This window comes from Echiichthys vipera, assembly GCF_963691815.1.
Source record: "Echiichthys vipera genome assembly, chromosome: 12".
Lineage (NCBI taxonomy): Eukaryota > Metazoa > Chordata > Actinopteri > Perciformes > Trachinidae > Echiichthys > Echiichthys vipera.
The window spans coordinates 6,543,321-6,571,211 of record NC_139837.1 but is presented as its reverse complement, the minus strand read 5'-3'; the positions used below and the strand labels follow the sequence as shown (position 1 = coordinate 6,571,211).

Genomic DNA, 27,891 nt, shown 5'->3' with positions numbered 1-27,891 from the left:
CACACACACACACACACACACACACACACACACACACACACACACACACACACACACACACACACACACACACACACACACGTAAATCTGTCCCTGAATGTGCCAAGCAACGGAAGTCGTGTTCCACAAAATATACACAAAGTTCACAGGAGGGATTCTTCTTTTTTTTTTTTTTCCCCTCCCGTCCCGGAGAGAAAAGCCCAGCTGCGCGTTGCAGTCATTGTGTGCGGACTTTCTCTCACTTCCAGTCCGCATCGTCCTCGTCCTCTGCGTCCGTCGTTTCGTCGTTGGTGCTGTCCCCGCCCCCCTGCCGCGTCCCATTCTGCTGCCTGGCGGCGAGGGCCGCGGCTGCCTCGGCAGCTGCTTTCGCCGCCTCTCGTTCCTCGGCTTCTTTCTGCCTCAGCGCCGCGGCCTTCTTCTCTTGCTCTGCGTGGCTCTTCATGTGAGCGCTGCGGCTCTTCACCTTGGAGAAAATCCTGCAAAAAAAATAAGGAAGGGCTTATTGATTCACATTACTGGTGAAGTCGTGGCCTTTTGTCATTCAGACGTGTGTGTCCGGGCCACAACACTCACACCACATTTGTCATCTGATAAGAATAAGCCGCAACACCTCTGAGCTGGAAAACAACAACATTATCGAGAACAAAAAGCGTTCTCTCCCAGGCTGCATCAGTGACGGAAGATTTTAAAGCCGGTGGGGCATTAAAAATTCATTAATAACCACAGTGGGCGCGCAGGAAGCTTTTCGCAATTCTCACTGGTGAATCCTGTTTTAAAACCCTTTTGATCAGTTCAATCATTTCTCATCTGAAGAATTATGATGCCTGTTTGATTATGTACAAGCATTGAATGACAGTGTTAAGTTGGGACACGCATCATTCTTATTTCCTCACCAGCTGTATCTGAAGCATTTTAATGGATATCACTGCATTTCATGCAATTGGCATGGATGACTGCTGCTCTGATTAATATAAGATGGTTGTTTCCTGGGCTATTTTCACCCTTTCAATGTATCAATGTATGCAACTTGTACCTGGTTGTCGGTAGCCAACAATGCTATTTTCACCGATTTCTTTTGCCTGACCCTAACCACGTAGTTTTGATGTCTAAACCTAACCATGTGCCTTTGTTGCCTAAATCTAACAAAACTGGGTAAATAATAAAGGGGCCTTCACATGATAAGCTTTTTGCAGTGGGCTCAACGCGAGGTTGGGCACAGAGACCCAGTAAACGGCTAAATGAACGTTAGTATTGAAACAACCGTTAGCTCGTAAACTACCTATTCACAAACCTGGTGTGACTGCTTATGAACCTCCAAGCATTATGTTTTCTTCTGAGATCGGGAAACGACTTTAATGTAACGTTAAATAGTTTGGGGAAACTCGGACACACAATAAGTTTTTCCTTGATCTTGAACCGACTTGATGCTCTCTGGTTGTCTAGGAAAGCCTTTGAAAGGTCAGCAGCAACTAGGTCAAAGTTCAACTGATTTGAACTTTGAGCGCAGCGGCAGAGAGGCAAATCTGAGCGGTGCGCACCGCTACCACGGGCGCTGCCGCCTCTTCCATAGGAAATGAATGGAACAGCCGGTGCAAAGCGATTTTACTGCGTATCCTGTGTAGGGGCCTTAAGTCAACATCATTTTAGGTCCTAGGCTGAATGGTGAAAGTCCAATGCGTAACCCACTCACCTACAGTGACAACAATGCCACACTTTGTTGCTCTTTATACTACTAGAAGGCAGCGGAGGAGTGGTCAGATGTAAATAGCCAGATCGCTGCCATGAGGCTATTCTCACCCAGGTGCAAAATAGACATGCTGTTGTTTTTTTACCCTACACCCCGACAGGAAGGGAAAACAGCTAGTTTATTAAACTGATTACATTTTCTTTGTGTAGAAACGCTGACAATTAAGTGATGCACTTACTATAGAGGTCCTATTTAACCTTGTGCTGCTGTGGACGTGAATCTGTTGGAGCTGACCAAGAACCCGCAGGTGAGTGTTGCTAACATCAGTATATGTGGCTAATGGCGTAGCATGCATCACTCCACAACCCCAATTCACATGAAGTTGGGACATGTAAACATAAACAGAATACGAAGATTTGCAAAAACATGTTCAACCGATATTCAATTGAATACACTATAAAACACGCTATTTAATGTTCAAACTGATACACTTTTTTTTGTGCAAAAATTAATTTCAGTTTATCAGTTTGAAGATTAGATACCTTGTCTTTGTAGTGTATTCAATTGAATATAAGTTGAAAAAGGGTTTGCAAATCATTGTATTCAGTTTTTATTTATGTTTTACACCTTCATGTGAATTGGGGTCGTACATACCCTGTATTCTGCATGCACCGTATCATGACCCCCATGCTTTTACAGTTTGGTAAAGTATAACAATAAACAAACTGTTACAGTCTGACTCTGTGGTCAAAGTTCATTATCATGTATGGAAATAAAGGCAGAGTAATAAAAAGGCCATATCATGGATATCACAGCATGTGACACAACAGCGGGTCTATAGCTGCATGACATGTGACACAATAACTGTAAAGTGGATAATAAGCCTGACCGGATTTGCTGTAAACATACTTTATCAGACTCTGAAGTGGTAGATAATCTATAATGAGCACACTTTGAGCAGCGCGAGTATTTAAAGGGCGAGTGAAGCTCTCGTCAAGTCTTCGGGTAGAGTTGCATTGACGAGAGGCGCGATGTGCCGAATCCACTCTGTGATTCGGTTGCTAGGACACAGTTGGCAATAACAGGCCCGGTGTTGCCAGAGGACGCGCTATTATTTAATCAAAGCATTACAGGACGGCTTGATTCTTTCAAACACCACGAGACACTTTCGCCTCTGTTTACCAATACATATTCCAAGTGGGCAACAGCAGCAGCAATATTTCCTGCAGAAATGTTGTACTTTATATCGAGCTAGTTCAGTCGAAGGTCACTTATGCAACTGCTGCTTTCAGCTTTGCATAAGTAAACAGAGCCATGCCAACGTCTCCAACACAACAGCGGTGGCTGACGGGGTATTTCTGATCACTGACCTGCCACATTTCTTGCAGGGGAACTCTCCCTCCTGGGCGGCCGAGCCTTTGTTGCCCGTTGAAGGGCTGGTCCTACGTGCGTTGCTGTCGTAGCGAGTTTTGGCGCTGGGAGGGGGCGGCTGAGGGGGGTGGATGACCCAGGGCAGCGGCTGGTCCCTCCCGGCGTCCTCCTGGCCTTTCATGATCAGAACGGTCCCAGGCTGCACACGCACATACACACACACACACACACAAATAAAAGTGAGAGGCGTTAGTTAACATTAATGTCCCTGTGAGCAATAAGGAAGGAAAATAATGAGGCTAAAGCTAATTTATGAGCACCTTTTTTATGTAGGATAGTATTACAATGTGCCAGTTATGGACATAAAGTTTCAGAAAATAGAAAAACACACAGCCTGGCACTTTTATCCGCAACAACTTTTGCTAAACGGTGAAATGCAAACGCAAAAAAAGGGGATAAAGGTTTCTTGTCGAGTCATTGTTTGCCTGACTGACATAATGGGGTTACACAATCCAGAGAGAGATGGACATGAGCCAAGTGATCTCCTCTGAAATATCCAGCAGGGGGCAGAAATTCCAACAACTGGCCAAAACAGCAGACAGGAAGAGTTCAAAAGGACAAATGTGTCAAAACGCCTGATGAGGCCAACTGAGGTTTCTAAGCAAGAGCATGCAGAGGATGTTCCTACATATTCTGCACGTTACTTGAATATCTGAGTATATGCAGGTGTGTGTCTATACTAATAAAGTATACTAGAAAAAGACTGATAACTCTTTGGCTTTTTGGCTTTTGCATAAATAAACACTTTTGCATAAATAAGAGACAGCACACAGTATGATAAGTAGAATATAACCACCACAGTATTAATTAACTTTAACACAACGACAGTAATCCCTCTGGAGCACCGACCTACTTCTGTGGTTTATGAGGATTTTTGCATAGTTGTATTAAATTCGTAGAAGTAGTGGTTTGAATACATTTACATATTCACAAAATTTGATATTCTGTGTGCGCTAGCTCCTACAGAGAGCGTTGCATTATGGGTTGTTTGTAGCCACAAAGGAGCAAGACTAGCAGGTTCAGTCAGTCCTAAAAGTTTTTAGGAGGCGCAGTTCAAACTTCAAGAGTGTGTGATGGAAAGTGTAACGCAAGAAATATGTATTTACTTCAATCTTTACTGCAGAAACAATCTGTCCAGCTGCAGCCAACCACAGCTGACACTGAATGTCACCACAAAGAGCTCAAACTAAAGAGTTCCACTTTTACAAGAAACAAAGCATTACAGGTGATCTGACGTTTAATCTTAAATTAACAGGATCTCTGGGAAACTTTCCCAACAGGACTAGTCCAAGGCTTCACCCACACTACTACATTTTTGTTCTAAAATGGCGTTTCCAAACAAAACTGATCTCTGCCCACACACAATTGTTTTAGCTAAATAAATAATCTGCGTCCATATTAACGCACCTGTAAACGCATATCTAATGACCGTTCGTGTACAATGGGCACAGGCGTCCCGGTGTAAACTGGAAGCAGATTATTGTCACTCTGTGGTTGAAAAACACGGATTTATTAAACTTGAAAATAAAAAAAATACTTCAGGCAGTTGATTGGCAGTTCTTGTAAGGAAGATACAAGCACATACTAAACCGGTATAGTGGAGCTCTATCCAAAGAAAGAAGCACCCACTAGAGCAGGGGTGGGCAATTCTGGTCCTGGAGAGCCGCTGTCCTGCATGTTTTAAGTTTCTCCCTAACCCTCACACACCTGAGTCTAACAATAACCAAACTGTGACGAGCATCAGCTGCTTGACAACGAGTAAATCATTAGAATCAGGTGTGTTAGAGCAGAGAGAAACCTAAAACATGTGGGACAGTGGCTCTCTTGGACCGGAATTACCCACCCCTGCACTAGAGGGATGAAATCACAAAAGGAATATATCAGCCTAAATAACTCATAAGACTGACTGATGTGAGCATCTGCATCATCGTTTCCAAAGGTGACAGTTTCAGCCCGTCCAGACTAAATCGCAACCAGAGTTTTCAAACTAAAACGGACTCTGAAAAGTCGTAGTGGTGTGGAGGCGCGAGGCGCAAACGTAGCAAAGGATATGCGTTTTTATACAAAAATGCAGTGGTGTGGCCTACAAAAAACAGGTGTTGGAAAACGGGGAGTCATTTGATAAAAGCCAATACAGTAACAGACAAGCAAACTATAAAAATATTCGGGATTCAAAGACAAAAACAACCAACGTAAAATGGATAAAAACAGAAATCTCTCCCCTTGACAGTGAGGGCTTTGAGGGCAAAGACACACTCTTGTAGGATGTAGGAGCGTTTATCCCCTTATCTATTCATTTTATTTCCCTTCCTTTCCCATGCCGATTAATTTCACACTCACATTCTCAGTGGTCTGCAGCGTGTGGGTCACCCTGGTGGGGCCGACATCCTGTTTCCTGTCAGCTGACCCTTCCCACTTCCTGCTGTCCTCCTCCCTCTGTGGCTCCAATCTCTGAGAGCCCTGCTGGCCCAAGGAAGAGAAAGTAAATTACTAAATGTGAGTAAAGAAAGAACCTGAGTGTCTTACATGATAACTGTCAAATTGCATCACTTAAACATACTGGATACTGGATGATGTGCAGTCGATACTGACAAGTGTGATTTCTGAACTGAACATTCTGCAGTTTCCCTTCTAAATGAAGCTCCATGTTTCATCAGATCACCCTGCAGTCAAACTAGTCATTCTGTCGATTTCTAACCAGAGCGCTTCATTAGTCCCGGCTTACTTGAGACAATGCTCCAGAAGCTTGTAAACAGTTTGCGGTTAAAGCATTTAAAATCAATATTTTCTGTCTCGCGGTTCCTTCTGGGGCACAGGTTGTAACGGGACAGAGGAACAGAACAGATGATAAACGTGGCCTGACCTTGTGGTCCGTCTCCTCCTCTGTGGTTTTGCTCTCGAGAGGCTCCGCCTCGCCGTAGATCAGCGTCCCGTTGCGGCCGATCTTGACGTGTTTCTTGTACGTGTAGTAGAACTCCACACACTGTGCCACCGACTTAGTGGTCACCTGTGAACCACACACACATTCGCACGAGTTTAATGGAGTTTTTGTTTTGTCACTGCATGTTACCGAGCACAAAAGGTCATTTTGAAGCTGCTGAATAGGAAAAAAAGCAGCCTTGTACTGAAAGACAGAGCAACCTCAGATGATGTGCAGCTTTTCTTTTATGCATTGCGCTGCATGCATTGTCTTTTACCATTATACTGTATATTTTGCATTGAGAAATGTCCTTCCTAGATAATAAAATACAATTGGAATTAGCCTTTAATCTGTTGGTTTGGCCACTCTTTCTTGATCACTGAAGTGGTTAAAACAAGAAAATGAAACAGTTTTGCAGCCTTGTGGAAAAACAATAATTGACTGTGACACTGCAAATAATTAAACAAGAAGGAAACATTGTTCCAGAGTGACTGTGTTTCCCTTTTCCCCACCCACCCATTGTCAGGGAAAATATTGTGTGCACAGTTTTTTTTTTTTTAATCTCGGGAAGGCTAATCGGCCCGCAGCTACTGTGTGGTCTGGACTAGAACGGAGAGTTTCTATTTTCCTGCTCTTGTGTTTGAAAGCACCACATACCTGTTTCTGCACCATGAAGAAGTCCTTCTTGTATGCAGTGATGCCTTTGTTGAACTGGCGTCGCTCAGCTGCGGTCCAGCTGTCTGATCCTGAGGGAGAGACATTTAAAAAGAGTTTAATTAAAAACACTCAACAAGTATCTGCTCCCAGACGAAATCTGAATGTGTGCAAACCCTGACAAGCTCACCCCCACCCTTAAAACACACACACAAACACACAGACACGCACACACACACACGCGCACACACGATAAACAATGGCTCTCCTGTCTTCTGCTTAGGATTAACCACATGCTGTAAACCCCCTCCCGACTCCCCTCCTTCCCTCATGGCGTTGACCCTGACAATCCTCCACAGTCACCCGCTACCCCCACCCCACCACGGCCCTGACACTCTCACTGCTGCAGCTGCCGTCGCTTGGAGGCAAGGCTTAGGAAGTCACTGTTAAGATGGTTTCAAAGAAATAGGGGAGGAAACTGATTGTTGTCACGGCCATTATTATGAACCAAACCAAAACATAAGCATATTCAGATTTCATCTCGGCTGAAATCAGGATTTTCAACTTATTATGAGTTTGTCTTGAGCGTGTAAATACCAGCTGGGTGGGGTTAACCAGACAAGGCATTAATGGACGCCAGAAAATCATTATTTCTGAATTTAATGAACCTTCTGTGACTGTAATCAACTTCTCATTGTCTCTCGATAACAGTTATGTTTGTTATCAATTAACCCGGCGACCATTTTCCTGATAAATTAGTTAATGGTTTGGTCTAGAAAGTGTCTAAAAAAATAGTAAAAAATTGACTGTTGTTATCTTCAAATAACTTGTCTTTCCATTCAACAGTCTACGACCCAAATATGATGATTCATTGTCTAATAATACAAAATCAATACAGCAGAAAAGAATACAGAAACGATTGATGGATTAATATAATATTTGGCTTTCTGTCGATCATCTTATCACCTAATTGTTTCATCCCTAACCAAATCACATTTATTTATTATCGCAGGTAAAAAAAAAAAAGACATTTAAATTCTAAGTACATTAATTCATTCATCCTCAACCGCTTGTCCCTGTCAGGGTCGCGGGGGGGCTGGAGCCGATCCCAGCTGACATCGGGCGTGAGGCGGGGTCCACCCTGGACGCCAGTCTATCGCAGGGCACATAGAGACGAACAGAGACAGACAACCATTCACACGTACGGGTGATTTAGAGTCATCAATGAACCTAACACACGTGCACGTCTTTGGACTGTGGGAGGAAACCAGAGAACCCGGACAAAACCCACGCAGACACGGGGAGAACATGCAAACTCCACACAGAAGGGCCCCAGCCGGGATTCGTACCAAGAACCCCTGTATTGTGAGGTGACAGCGCTGACCACCACACCCAGAATAATGTTATTTGTATATGACTTACCTGAGTAGTGGTAGTTCACCAGATGATGAGACTTGGTGAAAACTGGGTTCCTCAGCAGCAGGAGGGACAGCGCAGCCTGAGAAACCAAACAAAAAGAGTTTGTTTTTAACAATGCTTGAAAGAGAACTAACATTTGAGCGTTTATGTAGCAGGTCATCCCTGCTAAGTGACTCTTGGCTCTATTAGGCGCTCCAGTTGTAATCTATGTAGCTGTAAACACACTGATCCGAACAATGAACCTGACAGGTAACCAGGGAGTGAGATAACCATCGTTCCTGCACGTATTAGGTACCGAGTGCATCGTATCATGATTGCACTCTGTCTGGCTTTGTAAAAATAAGAATACACTTTGTGTTTTTTGAGAAGTCTTGATTGTGCTTGAATGCTGAAAGGCGGCAGTTTGAGCCGGACTGCTGCTGCAGAGAGTGGGCGCTTTGACACCCCCCCCCCCCCAGCTAATAGTTTCCTTGACAACGTTGGACCAGTATTGGTCGGTAGGGCCTGAAATCTCCTCCAGTTCTAACACAAACCACTCTGACAGCTCTGCGAGTCAACTCCAGCTTGTGCGTCTTCAATAATGGAAGTATTGATTTAGGATCCCTCTTTAAGCCGCTGTAAGGAGGAAAGTACGCCTCTTTGAGTCTTTTTTCATTTCATCAGTGTCAAATAATTCATCTGTTAAAGCCACTGTAACTTATTGTTATAAAACAGGTCTTCTTAGCACAGGACACAAATAGTCTTTGAGTTAAAAATGTGACTTGATTTTTTTTTAAATCATAGATATCTTAACTTGTTTTTTGCCATCATGTTAAAGCACTTTGTAAGTTTGTTCCAATACAGCTTCATATTGCTGTCTGTCTTTATGTTGTAAAGCAATACGTTTGTATAGAAATTTATGTATTACAAATGCGGTGATTAGTCAATTAATTGATGAATGAATAGTTGATTAGAAAACGAATCAGCAACTATTTGGATAAATGATTAATTGTTGATTTTCAAAGCAAAAATGCCAAATATTTGTTAGTTCTAGCTATTTAGATGTGAGAATTTGCTTCTTTTTCTTGTCTTGACATAATAATAAATGTAAAAATTTTTGCTTGTCCATAGGTGACTTGGCTGGGAACCAGAGGGTCACCGGTTCAAGTCCCTGTGTGGACCATGTATGGAACGTGACAGAAAAGATTGATGATTATTATAATATTTGGCTTTCTGTCGATCATCTTATCACCTAATTGTTTCATCCCTGACCAAATCACATTTATTTATTAGGTGCCAGTTCATCTCCTGGGCACTGCCGAGGTGCTGTTGAGCAAGGCACCGAACCCCCAACTGCTCAGGGCGCTGGTCACTGGCAGCCCCCTCGCTCTGACATCTCTCCATTAATTGCATGTATATAGGTGCTGTCTGTGCATGTGTGTGTGTGTATTTCGGGCCTGTGTGTGTGTGTGTGTAACATGAATAACTATAATAGAGTGAAGAAATAGAATCTCCCCCGTTGCGGGACTAATAAAGGAATTCTTCTTCTTCTTCTTCTTCTAATTATTATCACTATAAGATACAAGCTGGTCGCATGTAGCACGGCTATTCTGAGATGCTAAGCGCTCCTCTCTTTTTATTCATCCCATCATCCCTCTGCCTCACATAAATAATAATAAATATGACAGTTGGTATTTCAATGGGGATGATACGACCTGGAAAGAGCCACTCGAGATGCTGCTTCATAACGTTTAACAGTGGCGGCTATCTGGCTTCATTATCACAAACAGCACAAGGCAAGTTTTCCTTTGTGTTGTTGTTATTAACTGTAATCAGGCAGATTTATTATGGTATGGTGTGTTTTATTTGCTCATGGCAACGTGCTTCAAATAGCTGTTTTCTACAGAGGTCAAAGATGGACGGTGGATGTGTGCACTGCAAGCTGCACTCGCCCTGATGATGCACCCTGATGTAATTAGTGGTCTGACAGTGATGCAATAGGTATGAGACACAGGGTGCAACATTGCTGCAGTATAGGTGGAGCACCCATTGGACCAATCCGATTCCTCTGTAACACTGCGAGTGCTCATAAACATTTATGCCTTTCTGACCTTCCTCAGGCATATTTATGACTTGGATGTTTTGTCCGGTTGCTTGAGTTGCTTTCAAGTACATCCAAGTAACGTTTTCATGCAAACCTAATATAATTACATTAATTAATTAAGGGCAATCTGCTGTATAATGCATGTTGAAAGGACGAAACCTTACCCCTCATCATGCTTCCTGTCTTTGCAAATATGTCCGGACAACACGGCTACAACACTTAACCACTCAACAAGGGCTGCAGCTAACAATTATTTTCATTATTGAGTAATCTGTCAGATTAATCGGTTTATCTTTCGGGGCTATGAAATGTCAGAAACAGCGAGAATTTAAACACCCACAGTTTCCTAAAGCCCTGTTTTGTCTGACAATCAGCACAAAACCCAAATACAATCGGTTTATCATCACAAAAGACAAAAAAAGCAGGTTTAAGAAGCTGGAACTTTACTTGAAAGAACGACTTGAACTAGCAATAGATTGAGCCTGTGCATCACACCTCACTGACACCATGTGCAGCTCTTCTGCTCTACATAGCGGCGTCCCTCCATCACCCTGGCTAAATAACCAAACCGTTTTACTATCTCAGTCATCTCAACGCCACCACACCAGTTTCGGTACACAGCGTACTGAAAGTCTACACATCAGTCACTTCCGTTCAGTAATCATCTACGGCTTCACGTGAAGGCATTCAATCACTACGCTCACATGCGCAGGACAAACCAGGTTAGTGAAAGACATCGGATCGAGGCACAAGGTCGGAGGAAACGTGCGCTGGAACATCCTGATTACTTTAACTTTGTGTTTACATGCAGCTGGTCAGTAATCAGGTTCTTACTTTTCTAACTGCTGTGTGTGAGTGTTAGTGAGATATGAAGCTAACGTTTGGCCCCTGTTCAGACCTGGTATTAACATGCATCCTAAGTGATCTGATCCCAAGTGGTCAGCTCTAAGTATAGGTGTGAACGCACCCAGGGCGCACTGAGGTCCAGTCGCTCAGACCGCATTGGGAGGTGGTGTGCATGTGCGGGTTAGAGCCCGTCTCGTGTCTGCACAGTCCACAGCTGTCAGTCAGTGTGGATTGTTCTGTTGCGCTCACCATTGTGTCCCCTTTGCACTCGTACAGACAATGGTGGGCTAACTCCTGGTTGGTGCCTCCTCCGCACAAAACACTGGAGCAGGCCAGGTGCATGAGGTCTTCCACTGAAAGACACAGATATATTGATATTATTTTGAATACAGTGGTGATGACAATACTTTCTTCTTGCGAGGGAGAGAGTAAACATTAAAAACCTGTAATTAGAAGATAATTGATTCAAGTATTAAACAGTATCGTGTGTAGTTCTACTGATTCTTTTTAAATTTTTTAATGATGCTGGATTAGCGGTGCTCCGAGTCCAAAACAAACTTCCCACAAGGACAATTAAGTCTATTTTACCATATTAAATTGCACCATACATAAGGTATCTGGAGAGTTATAATCTTCTCACTGAAATTGCAAGTATCTAAATTAAAAAAGGAAGAAATAATTTGCTGCTGGAGTCGTTCTAAATTGCAACAGCTTGATAAATGAAATTATTGGACACAGAAAGTTACTTCTGGTTTTCACAAACAAGGAAATGCAAAGCTAAGAAAAAAAGAAAAGTGTCTTCATGGCGATTTATGTACAAAACGATTTTAAAAGAATGTATTCAATATAACCAGAAGGTCAGTTTCACAGTAAGTAACGACCTCGCATGCAAATAAACAAATCCAGCTCCTGCAACAAGAATCTGTCTGTCAGTATTTGTACTTTCAGTTTGAGCTGTAACAGCCGTGAAATACTGTGTGTGGTACTTTTCTTACCTTTCTGCTGAAAGTCAGGCTTTTCCTCCAGTTCATGTAGTGGAACCCAGACCTGCTCCGCTCGATGATGATCCAGCTCCACGGCTGAACGCTGCCTCAGCTCTGGCACCTCCGCCTGATACCGCGACCCGATGTTTATCCGTCTGGGGACAGGACATCAGTGTGAGTGACAAGACTTTGAATCCATTCAAAATCCATCAAATGCCATTGCTGTCAGGATGTATTTATTTCAGTCAAGACATCATATATTAATATCAGATTTATTTTAGGTTTAAAGCTCTTGTCTTATTTCTGAGATCACATTTTGATTTCTCTGCTTTTCTTTCTGCCATGATCTTTAAATAGTCACAGGATGATTGTTGAGGACTGCTGCAATCCTCGCACTGTTTTGAATTCCAGCTTGTCACACGGCTCTCCTTTGTCCTCTCATAATGAATAACATGCAAATTCCTTTTTAAAATGTGTATTTTGAAACACAGCGCACTTCTTCAATTCCCTGAACCGAAAGTAAATGGATCCTGATGTGGGACAAAGGTCGCGTTCAAGTAGGAAGAAAGAGTCAACAAATGCATGCATCTTCGTCGGCTTACATGTCAACTGACACCAGATACCTCCCTGCTGTACTTAGGAAACTCATTCTGTGTTATATTAACGGACAATCCTGTTCCAGCATGCACACCTCCCCTCCCCTGCATCTCCAGTAGGCCTGCAGTACTTCCAGCTGAGTGTGTGTACTCTGGCAGCCTCCCCCAGGGAAGGTGGGCAGCTATAAAGTTGAACCGTGATGGCTCCAGTGTGTTTCACCAGTACCCCAGGCCCAGCTGAAAGCATGATTTATGAGAAGCCTCACTGGCTCGTCCCGGACTAACTGCTGAGCAGCTGGCACCAGTCGGGGGAAACAGCTTGCACAATGCACCCCCATGATACTGCACCTCACTGTTGATGCAACTACAAACCAAACTGCAAGAAAGAAGCCCTGACTGAAAGTTGATAGGTTCAACTAAACAGACTCTTAGTGTCCTTTGAGCTCTCCTCACGCTCTAATTTTCATAAACATCCAAGCTATCAGTGGCTGTGTTTACATTTATTGGCTGTTTGGCTGCACTCTACCCTACTGGTTGGTTCAAATTGTTTATATACACTGTTGTTACCCTGCATTTAGGTTATAATCTTTAAGATTCTCATGAAATCAAAGCAAATTTTTTTACATTATTTATGGACAGTTTTTTTCATTACATGCATTTACATCCAGTAATTACGCCGCTATGTAGTTGTTTTTATGGTCACTGTCAGATTGCCTGTATGTATATGGGTTTCACAGGAGACGATGCAGTGTTACAAAAGTTCCTGTTGCTGCTTCACATTATAAGTGTTTCACATGTGAAACACAGGCTTTTATTGTGAAGCAGCCACAGGAAACCTTGTATATTGTCCTCAAGGTTATCACTTACTAAAATCAGTCATCGAAACTGCGCCTGCAAAACACAGGAAACAAGCATTTTGGACTTTCTTTTAGCAGTAGATATTTTCTAGTTTCCTCCTCGGGAAGGCAACTGGTATCAGGTTGCAGCTATTATGACTGACTTCTTCATAAAACAATGTGACTTTGTTTTGGCTGTTAGGCTGCACAGTGAACAGATACACCAGTTGCTCTTCTGTTGTATTTCTGGAGAAGTGAGTGCTTTGTTCCTAGCATTAAGCCGCCTCTTATGTGCTGCCTGCCATTCGTTTTTAAAAGGCTCTAAGGTTTTTCATTTGACGGATAAAATGGAGCTGTTATGATAGGATGCACTTTTACTGAGAGAGGGACATTAGATTGCATAGTTAGATCAGAAGGCGATTGTTGGCGCTAATGCTAACTGTGGATGACGGGGCAAAAATATTCCAGTGGTAACAGGGCCGCCTTAAAGGACAGCTTCAGTATTTCAAGAAGTCTGTGTCCTTGTTCAAGATATTTCACAATTCAGCCCAGTGTTATGGTTTGAATAATTGATTGCAAAGCTACTACTCCAGCTATGATAGTGCATGCTCTGCTTTTGAGTGCCCATGCAATATCTCTGAAAACGACACACAACCAGCCCCCCGAAAAACCCAAAATATTTTTCCAACGATGGGAGAAGAGGATTGAAGGATGTTGAGAGGGAAATACTCACGGCTCTATGCTGACTGGAGTGGCCTCGCCGATAGCAGACAGAACTGGCGGTGTGATGTCGCAGCTGTCTAAAAAGAGCAGCAACACAAGATCCACTCAGTGATATTATCAAAAAATGTACATGTCTCAGTACAAGAGCGAAGAAAAACAAGAATATCTAATGCACAAATAAGTCAGACTCTATTCTAATACTTAAACAGCAACTGTCCTAATTCACTAACAAATCATACATATAGTCTGGTACCAGATTGCTTATGGGAAATTTTGCCTGATGAAAATTACAAGTGGGCAGAGCAGTTAAGATGTCCTGTGGATAATTCAGGGAGGTCCTATCTTTATTTTCTTTACTCACTGGAGCGCAACAGGCTACGTGTTGCCGACTTGGGTGTGGCGGGAGGCGGCAGGCCCTGGCCGCTGGCCGCAGCAGACGACAGGAAAGTGGAGAAGTAGAGGCCGGAGCCCTCGCGGACAGGGCTGAGGATTGGCGGCGGCGTGTAGGGGGGAATTGAGAGCGGGTTTTCGGTGAGACGGACGGGAGAACGTAGATGGCTCTGGTAGGGTGTGATGCTGGAGTAGACAGGAGGGGCGATGAATAAACCGGGTTTAGGCGGCGGGATGAAGAGAGGCTCGGGCCGGGGACGCCGTTTAGACTTTTTGCCGTCGTCGTCTTTCTCCCCTTCAGTTCTTCCATTCTGGAAAAAATAAGTTTGAAAGGCAGATTTAATTTTCATGTGATCAATTCCGATAAACATGCATGGTTTTTGCGCATTTATTCAGAGAAATCCCAAAGAGAAAGAACAAGACGCCCCAACCCTCAACTGTATGGCACATAATGTACAGTATGGCAGCGCTAAACCCTGATAATCTGCCTGATCTGGGACAGGGCAACCAGTTCACCAAATCCCCCCCAAATGAAACAGGGAAAGGGAGAAAAGTGTGGAGGAGTGAAATGGGGGCAGGGAGACATGAAGCATGATGGGGGGATGGGAGTGTGTGTTGTTGGGGCACAAATGCAAGGACTTGTAGCTTCAGACAGACTGAAAACAGACTGAGGAAGACAGTGGAACACCATCCTTCTTTGAACTTCAACAGTTTAACAAATAACGTACCAATTAAAAAAAGTGGCATCAAAGTACAACACCAAACGCATGAATGAATTCATGTGCATCTACCTGCTCTGAGCTCTCCGACAAGGAGTTCCTGAGTGAGCGTCTTCGAGTGACAATGACCGAGGGTTTGTGGTCGGCACAGCCGAGGTCCTGGGGGTTTGAAGACCTGAGGGGCCAGCTGGAGGCAAGGGCCGCTTCTTCTCTGTCGGGAGAGGAGGGTTCCTGCCTGCGCACCGGAACAGACACTGGGATGACGAGCGGCAGGAGGCTGTCGTCTCGAGGCCGCTTGGTGTTCAGACCCCCTGTTTCAGTAGGACTCCACGGCCTGTGGGGCTCCTGATGAAGACGGGGGAAGAGGTGTTACAATGCATCTAACACACTGATTTCTCCTTAACATAAAACATCAAGAGGGTATGCAAATTCATTGCCAAAATTGTACAGAGTGCTATAGATTTTAATGTTATCAGCAGCAAGTATGATTTGAAAATTCACCTAGTTCGATCTTCTTAAATGTAAATATTTACTGTTTTTTACCATTTGCTTTCTTCAGTAATTCAAAACAGAATACCTTTGGGTTTTAATCTGTTAGTCAGACAAAACAACATATTTGAATAGGTTAACTTGGCCTTAATCATAATGGGCCTAACGATTCATCCAGATTGTAACAGTCGATTAAAAATAACGCTTGGCTGCAGCCATACAATAAAACGGCCAACTTGTGTTGCAGATAGAGTCCACTACGCAACAGGAGCAAAATATCACAACCTCTAACAACTTGGTAAGGAACTGTAGCTTAGCTTTCCAGCTTCGCTCACCCCAGCACAATAAATCTTAAAGCAAAACTGACTTGATTGGCTGCTAATTCACCTGGGCAGGCTGCCAAATTATAATCAATACAGTAAACAAGGAACCCTGAAACCTTGTTCCTTACCTCACACAAAAATACAGAGCGAAGAGAAAATGATGTTAATACTTAAATGGAGTGTGAACGGACAGGTCGATACAGCATTAAACAAGCCTGAGGTGGATTTCTAATTGACGGAATCAAAAGACAGTGAACTTCTGTGAAAAAATAAGCATTGCAAGAAAAACACTTCAAGTTTGACCATGTCTTAGATACTTCAGTGAAAACCAAACAAGCATTTTGTACGCCTGCACCTTGCTACAGTACTGTGGGGTGCAGCACTCAATGCCGTGTGACCACTTTTTAAAAATTCTAGTGATGATTCTCTCTGAGTCGTCTGCAGTGTTTAAACCTCGCCTTTTTTCCATCGCTCGGTGGAAACGTGACTTCTGTGACAGACTTCAGATACATGTCAAAGGAAACGTACCCGAAAGCATTCTCCGCATTTCTGTCTTTGAGAAACCATAATGAGTGGGAGCGGGCGGCCTGTGTGCTTTAGTGCAACTCTGGAGCAACTTCAAAGCCATCTAAACCGCCGCATCATTGAAGACAGATGCATTCTGCCCATGCACACTGCATCTTCATGGGCAGGGAGGCATGCGGCGGTGTGGCTACGCTGGATCCGTGCTCATTATTGCTGGTGGAAAACTCCAGCCCTTACACCAGAGCGGTGGAGAGAGATTCTGCTGAGCACTGCAGGCAGGGCAACCATGCACCCCCTCCCTGTATAGAGGGAGGTGGTGGTGGGGGGGGGGGGGGCAGGCTGGAGTTTCTCTCCTTTGATGGGATGGGGGGAGGTGTGCAGGCATGTAACCAAACACACTGCCTGTATGATCAGCTTCCCCGTGAGGCAATCCAGGGCACAGCCATGCTGAACTAAAGACATACTGACTCAGTGCTGTTTGGCAACAGAACTTGTTGCACAATCACAGATAAGTGTAGCACTTCATTGACTTAACTGGTGAGAGTTGAAAAACACATACTTGTGAAGTATACATCTGCCTTGTGACAGTTTTCGCAATGCAAGGTTTCGTTTTAGCTGCAGATTTTCTTCACAGGGAAGAGCTGAGCCCAGCCCAGTTCTGTGGTGTAAACTTTGTTGGGCGTTGATTACATTCAGCATCTCTTCCAGCAACACGTTAATCACAAACAACACAAGGTTCTGGCACAGTGTTCCTGGCAGTTTGCGTTTAGGCCGTTTGTTCCAGTTCCCGCTCTTGTTCGGGGAGCTGAAGTCCCACTGCAATTATACCCTGGTATAACACTGGAAAAATAGAGTTTTTTATTTTTTGCTCTCGTCGAAATATTCACAACTGAGGCTTACGGCTTGCAGTGACGAATTTAGATAGAAAAACTGCCATGCTATGATAGGGGTTCAGAACACTCTGTCCAGTCCTCTTCTGTAAAACCTTATTGCGCTTGAGAGGAAACAGCTGAGAAACACATGAGTGAGCAAAAGAATGAGGAAAACAGAGAGAAAGTTACTGGTAATTACTGCCTCACAGCTGTAATCCTTCACCGGCCAGCTAAGTTGCAGTTTACATTCACCTCTGCCCAGACTCAAAGTATATACAGTGAAGATTTTAAAAGGCATTTAATGCAGGATTTCAGTGAGAAACATGCTGTCTTCACTTAGAGACTGTTTTTACAGAAGAGTACAGAGGACTCACAGAGAGCTTTGTCACATGGTGCAACGACAATCATCTGAAGCTCAATATCAGTGAAGCCAATGAGCCCTCTTCAAGAAGGGACAGAGCGGACTGTTCTTCCAGAGAGGACTCAGATCTTTTAGTGTGCAACAGGCCCCTGCAGATATTCTATCACTCTGTAGTAGCTTGTGCTTAACAAGAAGGCTAGGTGTTCAGGTTGGAACTGGACAGTGTGGAGGAAGTTGAGGTACAAAAATCAAATCCCTCTTGGGTAAGCCTTCTCACTCTCTCAACAAGCTGTGGCAGATCGACAGCTCGTCGCAGAGAGAACGATGAAGGTCGAGATCAAAGCACGGGCGATGCTCCTCATCCGAGTCGAGGCTGTGACACACCGAGCCGACAGACGGCCGGCGTTCGGGGTTGGGCTAACAGGCGAGCGTCTGTCGCCCTACTTTTTGGGCGTGCGTCATGCACCAGTCACACTAGTCCCTCAGCGAGAGAGATCACTCTGAATGAGCAGTTCAGTCGGTAGGGAAGTCAGGTAAGTAAACAAACGGCTAAAATCAAGAGGATGTGGGATTGAATACTATCAGGTAAGATTCTTCTTTTTAGCCATCGCGTTGTGTTGTTAATGTGCTTACTGGCTAACTAGCATCTTGAATCCGTCCAGTTTCGGTTTCCCTTTTTGAATGAGGAATACAGCCTACTGCCGCCTGCTGGTATGGAGTTATTTCCTCTCATTAAGGTGCAAAACGTACGTGCCAGTCGGACGTCAGCTGTAGCCTTTGTGGTGAGTGCAATTTTTTGGGCGAGACACAGGCAGAATTAGGCAACGCAACAGTTGCCACTAGATCTTTGATGTTGCATCGCTGTGTCTGGGCCTTAAGCATAGAGGATGTCGTTTGGTCTACAGATTGGGAAATTTTGAATTTGTGATATTGGGATACGAGTAAAACTGATTTAACTTCAAATTCCTTGAGCTTCGCGGTGAGAGAAACAAAACCAGAGTCAAATTCATGGTATGTGTTCACATGCTTGGCTAATAAAGCTGATGCTGATAGAACACAAAGTTGGAGTTATGACAGTTATTTCTGAGATATCACGTTCATAACAATGAGACTGACGGACACCCTGAAAAAAGGAATGCTTCTGGCCACGGACGTTAGCGGTGAGAAGACATAAAAATTTAAAAAAGTAAAAAAAAAAAATGAAAGAAGAATGGTGAAACATCTTAATACTGGACTGAGCACTTACCTTTACAATATGTGGCGGTAGAGACTCCATTTCCGAGGCCTTCTGAGCGAGGGTCTCCAGGTTGACCTCCTGGGACACCCTGCGTTTCCTCCGCGTGCTCTGGATGACGCCTGTCGGGGCTGCCTGGATGTCACAGGCGCCGTTCTGGGAGCCCTGTGGCCCCGGGGCAGCCTGCTCTGAAGGGACAGAGAGAAAAGGGTTGTCGGATGGCGCCCCGCCTTCCTTTGAGAGCCGTCGTGATCTGCGAGGTTGCGCTTGGGATTGTGTCTGGGGTTGTGACTGGGACAGGGGCTCAGCCAGGAGAATAGGTGGCGGCAGATCTGAAGGCTGCTGGGGTTCTGGGGTAATGTCCTGGATAATTGGTTCCTGGATCTTTAGGGGAGCTGGAGCAGAGGACTCCTGGGAGTGTATCACCGCAGGCTGTGGATGTGGGTGAGGGTGTGCATTTTGTGCAGCAGGGTAATAGTCAAGCACATGAGGGTTTTGTTGTTGCAACTGCTGATGTTGCATTTGTTGCTGTATTTGGAGCTGTTGCTGCTGCTGCTGTTGTTGTTGCTGTATCTTTTGTTGCTGCTGCTCGTGTTGTATTTGTTGCTGCTGCTGAAGCTGCTGCTGCACATGCTGTTGATGCTGAATGATCTGTTGCTGCTGCATTTGTTGATGGTGCTGCTGCTGAATTTGCTGCTGGATTATGTGATGCTGTTGTTGCTGGCGTTGTATTTGCTCTTGCTTCTGCAGCTGCTGCAACTGGTGTGGGGGTTTTCCTTGTGTTGAGTAGTTAGGTGGGTTAGGTAGGGTTGTCCTGTTGCCTTGAAAGCTCTGGTAGTACGCTGGCAAGTGCTGCTTTGGCTGACCAAAGGCCAACTGGAAGGGCTGCAAGACTGAGCTTCCTCCTGGGTGGGATGTGTTGTGCTGCTGGGTGTTCAGCGCCCCAGGTTTCAAGGTCTCCTGAAAGGCCTGGGACTGTTGCTGATCCCAGTCCAGTCCCCGAGCCTTAACAGCATCCCTGTACACTTCAACTGCAGGGTTAGGCCCCAGAGGCTGCTTGTCTGCAGCCCTGCTAGGGGGCTGCTGATGTGGCTGTAAGCCAGACGTCTCATGCATCGACTTTACAAATGCATTCTGAGTCCTTGAATCTGTTACATTAACTCCTCCGATGTAATTAGCAAAGTTTTGACCCCAGTTGGTCATGGTATTCCAGGTGGCAGCTCTCTGCTGCTGGGACAGAGACGGCTGCTGCTGACTGGGTTCCTGGTGGGCCCATTTCATAGGTACAGTCTGCTGATAATGACCTCTGCTCTGGTCGCCCTTATCTGGGCTGAAGATGACAGAGTTGAGGTACATGTGAGGGGCCTCTGGATTGGAAGTCACAGTGCTTGCGGCCTCACTCTGTCCGGGGTCTGAGGCAGTGCCACCTGGGACATAATAGGACCCCTCAGGGTGTTGAGAAGCCTCCTTCATTGCTATGTTTTGTTCGTTGAAAAATGTGATGCGTTTTCCTGTTCTTTTAGCGCTGGGTTTCTGCTGGGCTGGTACACTCATGACGGGCATGAATAAGCCGAGCTAGGAATTTTTTTTTTTACCAAACCAGCTGTTAATGCTTCACTGGATCACTTGAATATATATATATCAATGCAAAAAAAAAAACATCAGTGAAATGAAACTGTTAAACTACATCAACATCAGATTGAGCAGCAGAAAGGTCAACCAAGATAATCTTCTCTTCCCCTCTGAAGTTCTTTGTGACCCACGCATAGGGTCGCCGGCCTGGGGTGAGCAGATCTGAAGACGTTTGTGGGGTTTTCTCATTCATGGGCAACACCCTGTATAAAGAAAATGAGAGGGAGGTCAAGCATTGAGCCATCAGACTAAAGGGGTCCAAACAGGGGAGGGGGGTCTCATTGTCATCCCTGCCTCAGCCATGTAAAAACCTGCTGTTTGCTTTTTCAACAATAGACCTCCACTGAAAGGTATCGGGTGTGAGAACAGAGAAGGGGAGGGGAGCAGGCCTAAACTGTGTCATTATGCACTAAGCTCACATGACACAGGGATAAGTTCCTGCATGCAGGCGAACAGCAGACCTGCATATACTATTGGAAGCTAAATCAATAGTTCCTGGAAATGCCATTACAAGACATTACAGCTTTACGTTAATTGAACGACCACGCCATCAGCACCGGAGGACATACAATCATTGAAAAAACATTAATCACTGAAGCACACAAACCCCTTAAAAAGGCTCAGTTGACCCCTAACAGAGGCTCTTATTCCCGCCAAATTGCAGAACAGACGGCAGGTTGAATGTGATGGAAACCTCTTTTTACAACTGTGTGACTCATCTGAGGTATAATAAAAAAAAAGAATAAAAAAGGGAAGCTGTGCCCTTTGAACCGTGGCTGCAGACTTAAAAAGGAAGGGCAACTGAAAGCGAGCATGCATGAGTCATGATGAAACGTTCTCTGCGAGGGAAAATGTCAAAATGGCCTTGCAGGCTTCGATAGCTACTAGAGGGATCTCGACAATTGCCATGGTAACCTGTGGCGATTATCAAAAATATTATCTGACGGTGGGGTTTTGGAGCAGTTTCTTTTTTTGACTCTGTGCAGTCTGCCAAAATTCAAGAAGCACACGGAGCCTGACTGTTTCTTGTTCAAATTCAAACCCCTCTGCTCCATCTGCAGGAAATCGTATCACGTGTGTGCGGCAGTCAAACACCAAAACAGAAAAGCAAAGACTTTTAATCCTTAATCTGCAGAACTCATGTTACATTAAACAAACTATGTGTCATGCTGATTACATAGAAAGATACTGGAATCTCTAAAACAGGGACATCTCCGACAACCTAGGAAGTGACTGATAATTGTTACCCTTTACTCTGGTGGCCTAGTAAAACACACGCTTCTTAAAATAGACAGCTGCAGCTGTTCAGATCCTGCACTGGCTCAGGGGCACCGCTCACTGAGGATACTGGATGACCATGCTATGTGGCTAACAAACAGTGCATGCACCAGCAAAACCATGTGATGCTGCACATGTATACGGCCATCAAATCCCACGAAACAACCTCTCTGAAAAGGATGCACGTAAATAAATAAATAAAAATCACAATTCTCTTGCAGAATAAGCAAAAAACAACCCACAGCTGCTGCTGCTTACTGAGCGACCATGCTGCGTGAGAGCTGTGCATTAAACACAGGCTCTCCATCCTAGGTGGAGGGATCACGGTGACGCATCACAAGTACAACCTTTCACTTAAGCCTAAGGGTTTAGCCCAATAATAAAAGTAACACATTTAATTGGCTTAAAATAAATGTCAAGCACCGTTAGCCGCCCTAATCCATCCGCTGTGTCCTCATCCAAGTGAGTCCATGTGGCACGGCTCGATCAGCGGCGGGCACTAGGCCTGCAAGCGTGCAAGAGAAGACGAATACAGAGAAATGTATACAGCAAGAGTCCTTCCGCGACGGGACTCTCCCTCCTCGGTCCACATCACTTTCTGGGTCCAGCCAGCTCAGCGCTATTTACGAGAAGCCCCTTTGTTGCAGGAAACGGCTTATCCAGTCACTAATGCCGTGTCCCGCTGCAACGAACCCGACAACAACAACGCAGCCCTGCATGATGAAAGTGTGCTGGCATAGCAGGCAAACAAACACACACATACACAGCGGACTCGAACTTGTCAACAACACGTCACACACACGTCTCTTTCTGTGCCGTCGATCCGCTTTGATCGAGACATTGAACGCGTCCTCGCAGACGAGCGGTCTCGGCGCAAAACTTTGTCAGCGCAACTGTCGACCACCACCACCACCACAACAACAACAATAACAACAACAACGCCGCCGCCACCGTCCTCCAGCCCCGTCTGTCCCCGATACTTACTGTGTTGGTCATGAAAGCAGCTGCTAACGGCGGCTCAGCCTGCAGGATCGCACACTGGCAGCTCTGTGCGGGCAGCGGCAGCAGCGGCAGGCCCGCACGATACAGACCTGCGACGATGACTGCATACATCCCCAAGGTTGACTCATGCTATGCTGCTGACCTCACTCAGACTCACTGGTACCCCCCCCCCCCTCCTCGACCCCCCCTAAGTCAAGAGGAAAACGGGAGTCGATGCGTAAACTGGGTCCACCCCCCCCCCCCCCGGTCGGTCGCAAGTGGGGCGCTAATTTGCAGGAACGCAGGCGCAACGCAGCCGCTGTCTGTTGCACATTATTGCACTGCGATTGCACACAGAAAAACTCACGCTGGCAATGCGGCCTTTTTTTGTGTGTGTGTTGCTGTACAGCGACTCTCTCCGTCTGTGCTCGTCTTGTGATTCCCCCTCCCTTCCCTCCACCACCACCACCAGCTCCAGCTCCCCCTTGGCCACACCCACTTCCATGCCCGTATAAGGTCTTCCTCTGACATGCAAGGCGTTGTAATTTACGGAGCAAAGATCCCTCTCGGTCCATGCGGGAAATTCCAGCACACATGGGAGGACCGCGGGGATGAAGGGGGGAAAGGAGTCATCGCCCCCCCCCCCCTGACTACTGCACTTCTGTTTTACACTTTCCTTTGCACACACTGCTTCTTTTAGTGAAGAGGAGTGTTCTGGAGGAACTCGCAGGAGCTGCAGGAAGGCCCCATGAGGGTGTGGGAGAAAAAAAAATATATATATAAAAAGACATTTGTGTTTGTGTAAGCTGCCGGTGATGGTTTGTTTAAGTTGTAGAATATTCTAACAAAGCAAATGCAGCTATCCTTCACTTTCTATCTCAATGTGCAATAGTAAGATTTTCCCTCTGTGCCTTAGTGGGAATTTAACATGTTTAATAAATATTGTCTATATTGTCATCTCATCTCATCTCATCTTCATCCGCTTATCCGGGGTCGGGTCGCGGGGGCAGCAGCTTTAGCAGGGGACCCCAAACGTCCCTTTCCCGGGCCACATTAACCAGCTCTAACTGGGGGATCCCGAGGCGTTCCCAGGCCAGTGTGGAGATCTAATCTCTCCACCTGGTCCTGGGTCTTCCCCGAGGCCTCCTCCCAGCTGGACGTGCCTGGAACACCTCCCTAGGGAGGCGCCCAGGGGGCATCCTTACTAGATGCCCAAACCCTCTCTCTAAGGGAGACTCCAGCCACCCCCCTGAGAAATCCCATTTCGGCCGCTTGTACACGCTGTTATTATTATATTTTTTTATTTCCCTATGTTCATATTTTTCTATATTTTCTACAATTTATTGTTTCCTAGTGATGCTTCTTCTATGTTTGCTCTGTAAAAAGGACATTTCCCCTTTGTGGGACTAATAAAAAAAGAATATCTTATCTTATTAACAGACCCTGAATTAATGTAAAATGTCGACTTTCTTCTAACCAGCTGCAAAAAATGATAAAAGAACTAATTTTATATTTAGAGAGCGAAACAGAAAGGTCGTCAGTTTCATATTTTGTCCTTATTAATGACTAATAACGCAAAGAATACATCAGGGCTGCAACAAACAATTATATTCATGGTCTATTAACCTGCTCATTATTTTATCAATGAATCATTTGGCCTCTAAAATATCGGTGTTATGAATATTTCAACGATGTTCAACTTAAAATGACAGAAAAAAAAAAAAGATAAGCAGCAAATCCTCACATTGAACTGGATGGTGTCTGGCATTTTTGATTGAAATATACTTGAAATTGATTATTAAAATATAGAAGCAGGGTTTCCCCCAGAACAGTCTGTGGCAAAGGCTGGTGGCGAGTGTTTTTGTTTGACGGGGACGGGCAGCGTTAAGGTAGCAGCCCTGTAGTTCTGTGGTCACACAATCATGGACAATCAAGAAATGGATATTTAAAAAAAGGCCATAACACATAATCCATAGAGCCCTAGTCAGTGATCAAAGCTGACTGAAGATTTGAAAATATGTTTAAACTTTAACTACTTCCAAAAAAATTCATTAAAATACTTTTTAAATACTTTTTAATCCATTTGGGGTCAATTTAGGCTGGTGGGTCACCAGGCTTGCAATACACCGGGGGGAACCCTGACAAGATGTTGTTAAATAACAAGTAGAAAGACATAATGTCTCACTAGTGTACAGTTAAAGACTATTATCTTTGTGTTTCACTGACTTTAACCTGTCTTCATGTGAGTTTCAGGGTGAAACAACACCTAGTGAACCCTTAACCGGGCCCAAATGTTGCAAGGCCCAGTGACGTAATGCCAAACAAATAAAATGATTAGCCCACATGAAGAAGTGACCCCTACGAGGCAAACAAGCATCTGCATCTGTATAAAGCATCCGTGCAAACCCTGAAACTATTAGCTAATTTGCAGACTGCATAGGTGTTTTTCACAGCAGACACGTGACTGAATGAAGAGCAGGTGTAAATGTTAGAATGAACGATGGCTGGATTCCAGTTTCCTGTTTCAGTGTCTGGCTCCTGCACGCGGGCTCACTGTCACAGCGGACTGGGACACTCGAATAGAACCAAACCATTGTTTTTGTTATTGGTGACGCTTGTGCTTCTCCTACTATGAGAAGGTGAAATGTCTGCTCTGAAAAAGAACGATCACAAAGGGAACACGTAGGAAATGTTGCATTATAAACGGCATTGGACATGACCAGGGAAGTGGCATCCAGATGATCCAGACTCTGCAGGGCTTCTCTCTCTCTCTCTCTCTCTCTCTCTCTCTCTCTCTCTCTCTCTCCTCTCTCTCTCTCTCTCTCTCTCTCTCTCTCTCTCTCTCTCTCTCTCTCTCTCTCTCCTCTCTCTCTCTCTCTCTCTCTCTCTCTCTCTCTCTCTCTCTCTCTCTCTCTCTCTCTCTCTCTCTTCTCTCTCTCTCTCTCTCTCTCTCTCTCTCTCTCTCTCTCTCTCTCTCTCTCTCTCTCTCTCTCTCTCTCTCTCCTCTCTCTCTCTCCCTTAAAATAACGTGCAAAGCCTGAAAACATTCACAGATGCTGTTGACAAGAAGTCGAGTCACACTGACATGTCTGCCTACGATGACACTGTGACTGCACTGGGAATTGTGGGGTTTGTGGTGTGTGTGTGTGTGTGTGTGTGTGTGTATGTATGTGTGTGTGTGTGTGTATGTGTGTGTGTATGTGTGTGTGTGAATGTGTGTGTGTGTGTGTGTGTGTTTCTCTTGGCTTTAAAGCTGATACCAGTAGTGCTGAAACGATCAGTTGATTAATCGCAACTGACAGATGATTAGCGACTTATCAGATTATTAATTGATCATTATTTTTTTTAGCAAAAATGCAGAATAGTTAATGTGGTAGCTCCTCAAAAGCAAAGATTTGCTGTTTTTTCCTGTTTTATTTCATTGTAAAGAGAATATGTTTAGGTTTCTGACTGGTGTTCGGATGAAACAAGCACATTTCATTCTCACCTGGGCCGTGGTTTAAAGTAACTAAGTACATTTACTCAAGTACTGTGCTGAAGTACAATGTTGAGGTACTTGTACTTTATTTGAGTAATTCTATTTTAATCTACTTTATACTTCTGCTCCACGTCATTTCAGAGGAAATATTGTACTTCCTTGTAGTTTCTTGGAGTTCCTTTACAGATTCAGATTATTAACACAAAATAGTACCAACAAATGATATAATCTATTATGTTTTAGATCAAAACTACACAGCGGTATGCAAAGTAAATACAATTAGCCCTACCTTTATCAGCTGCAACATTAAAGTGATATTTACATGAATCTATCAATAATTATAGTCTAATATAATATTCTGAAACGAGCTGTTCTGCATAACGAGTACTTTTTGATGCTGATACTTTCGTACTTTAATTTACCGTAAGTAACATTTTGAGTGCAGGACTTTTCCTTGTAATTGAGTATTTCTACAGTTTGGATTTACTACTTATTATTTTCTGACATGGTCCAAACCTGTGATAAAGAACTGACCCTGCAGATTCACTGCAGACATCAATAGCTGCAACCCTTAACACTAGTATCCTGTATTTACCACTTAAAGTACACTTACTTGACCAATACTGTTTTTTTTTTTTAGAAGTGACATAATCATTATATACCGTTATTCTGCAGATCATGATAGTGACAGGTTTTAGAGGAGGGGTTTTCCAGCACAGCACAAATCAGGGACTATGAATGGGGGCCTTTCCTCTGGGGCTTTCTGGGATTTTGACATTTCGTGTGTGTGTGTGTGTGTGTGTGTGTGTGTGTGTGTGTGTGTGTGTGTGTGTGTGTGTGTGTGTGTGTGTGTGTGTGTGTGTGTGTGTGTGTGTGTGTGTAATAGGGGGGTCATGTCAGGTTTGAACCCAGGCACATTCTGTCCAGAGCTTTTTGTCCACAAACAACACATTAACGTGGCTAATAGCAGATCGAAAACACACACACACATCATAGAGTTGTTAATGCATAAGAGCCTCGCAATACTTACATTAGACTCTGTCCCTCCATGACACACACGCCTTCATTTCCCTGTTTTGCCGATGTCCAGCTGCAGCTAAAGTTGACGGCAAGCTAGTGTAACAGTGTGACAGTGCAACAGCAGCGGGTTACTAAAGAAACCCCCGTAAACTTTTTATTTTTTTCCTCCGCAAAGCGTCACTTCCCAGTTTGAAACACTTTTAGCTAGCAATCGATACTGCAGCCTCTCCACGGGACCTACCCGCGTTTACACTCTTTGATGACAAACTACTCATTGCATTGGCAACGTCGATTGTAAATGTAGTTAAATCAACTGCTGGATATAGTTTAATAGCTGCAGAGTTGATGTGCTGTGCTAATAAAATAGTAGCTGTTGAGGACGCGTACCGTTTCTGATTTTCTGTAGCTGCC

At 44.5% G+C, this 27,891-nt stretch overlaps 1 protein-coding gene across 5 annotated transcripts; it reads right to left on the bottom strand.

The window, feature by feature from the left end:
* On the bottom strand, positions 1 to 27,631 carry mideasb (mitotic deacetylase associated SANT domain protein b). 5 transcript variants are annotated; one of them, XM_083924638.1, is made up of 13 exons: positions 27,491 to 27,631; positions 19,104 to 20,926; positions 15,360 to 15,632; positions 14,540 to 14,879; positions 14,189 to 14,255; positions 12,036 to 12,178; positions 11,290 to 11,393; positions 8,115 to 8,190; positions 6,696 to 6,784; positions 5,982 to 6,125; positions 5,459 to 5,581; positions 3,058 to 3,257; positions 1 to 476 (listed from the first exon to the last, which is right to left on the bottom strand). In XM_083924638.1, exons 2-13 carry the CDS (start codon positions 20,652 to 20,654, stop codon positions 239 to 241), a joined length of 3,348 nt encoding a protein of 1,115 aa, XP_083780764.1. In that variant the 5' UTR covers positions 20,655 to 20,926; positions 27,491 to 27,631; the 3' UTR covers positions 1 to 238. The 5 variants fall into 5 exon arrangements, with proteins under 5 accessions (XP_083780764.1, XP_083780765.1, XP_083780762.1 ...); XM_083924639.1 differs by lacking the exon at positions 27,491 to 27,631 and adding an exon at positions 23,350 to 23,406; XM_083924636.1 differs by lacking the exon at positions 27,491 to 27,631 and adding an exon at positions 22,986 to 23,112.
* Between the last annotated feature and the right edge of the window lie 260 nt (positions 27,632 to 27,891).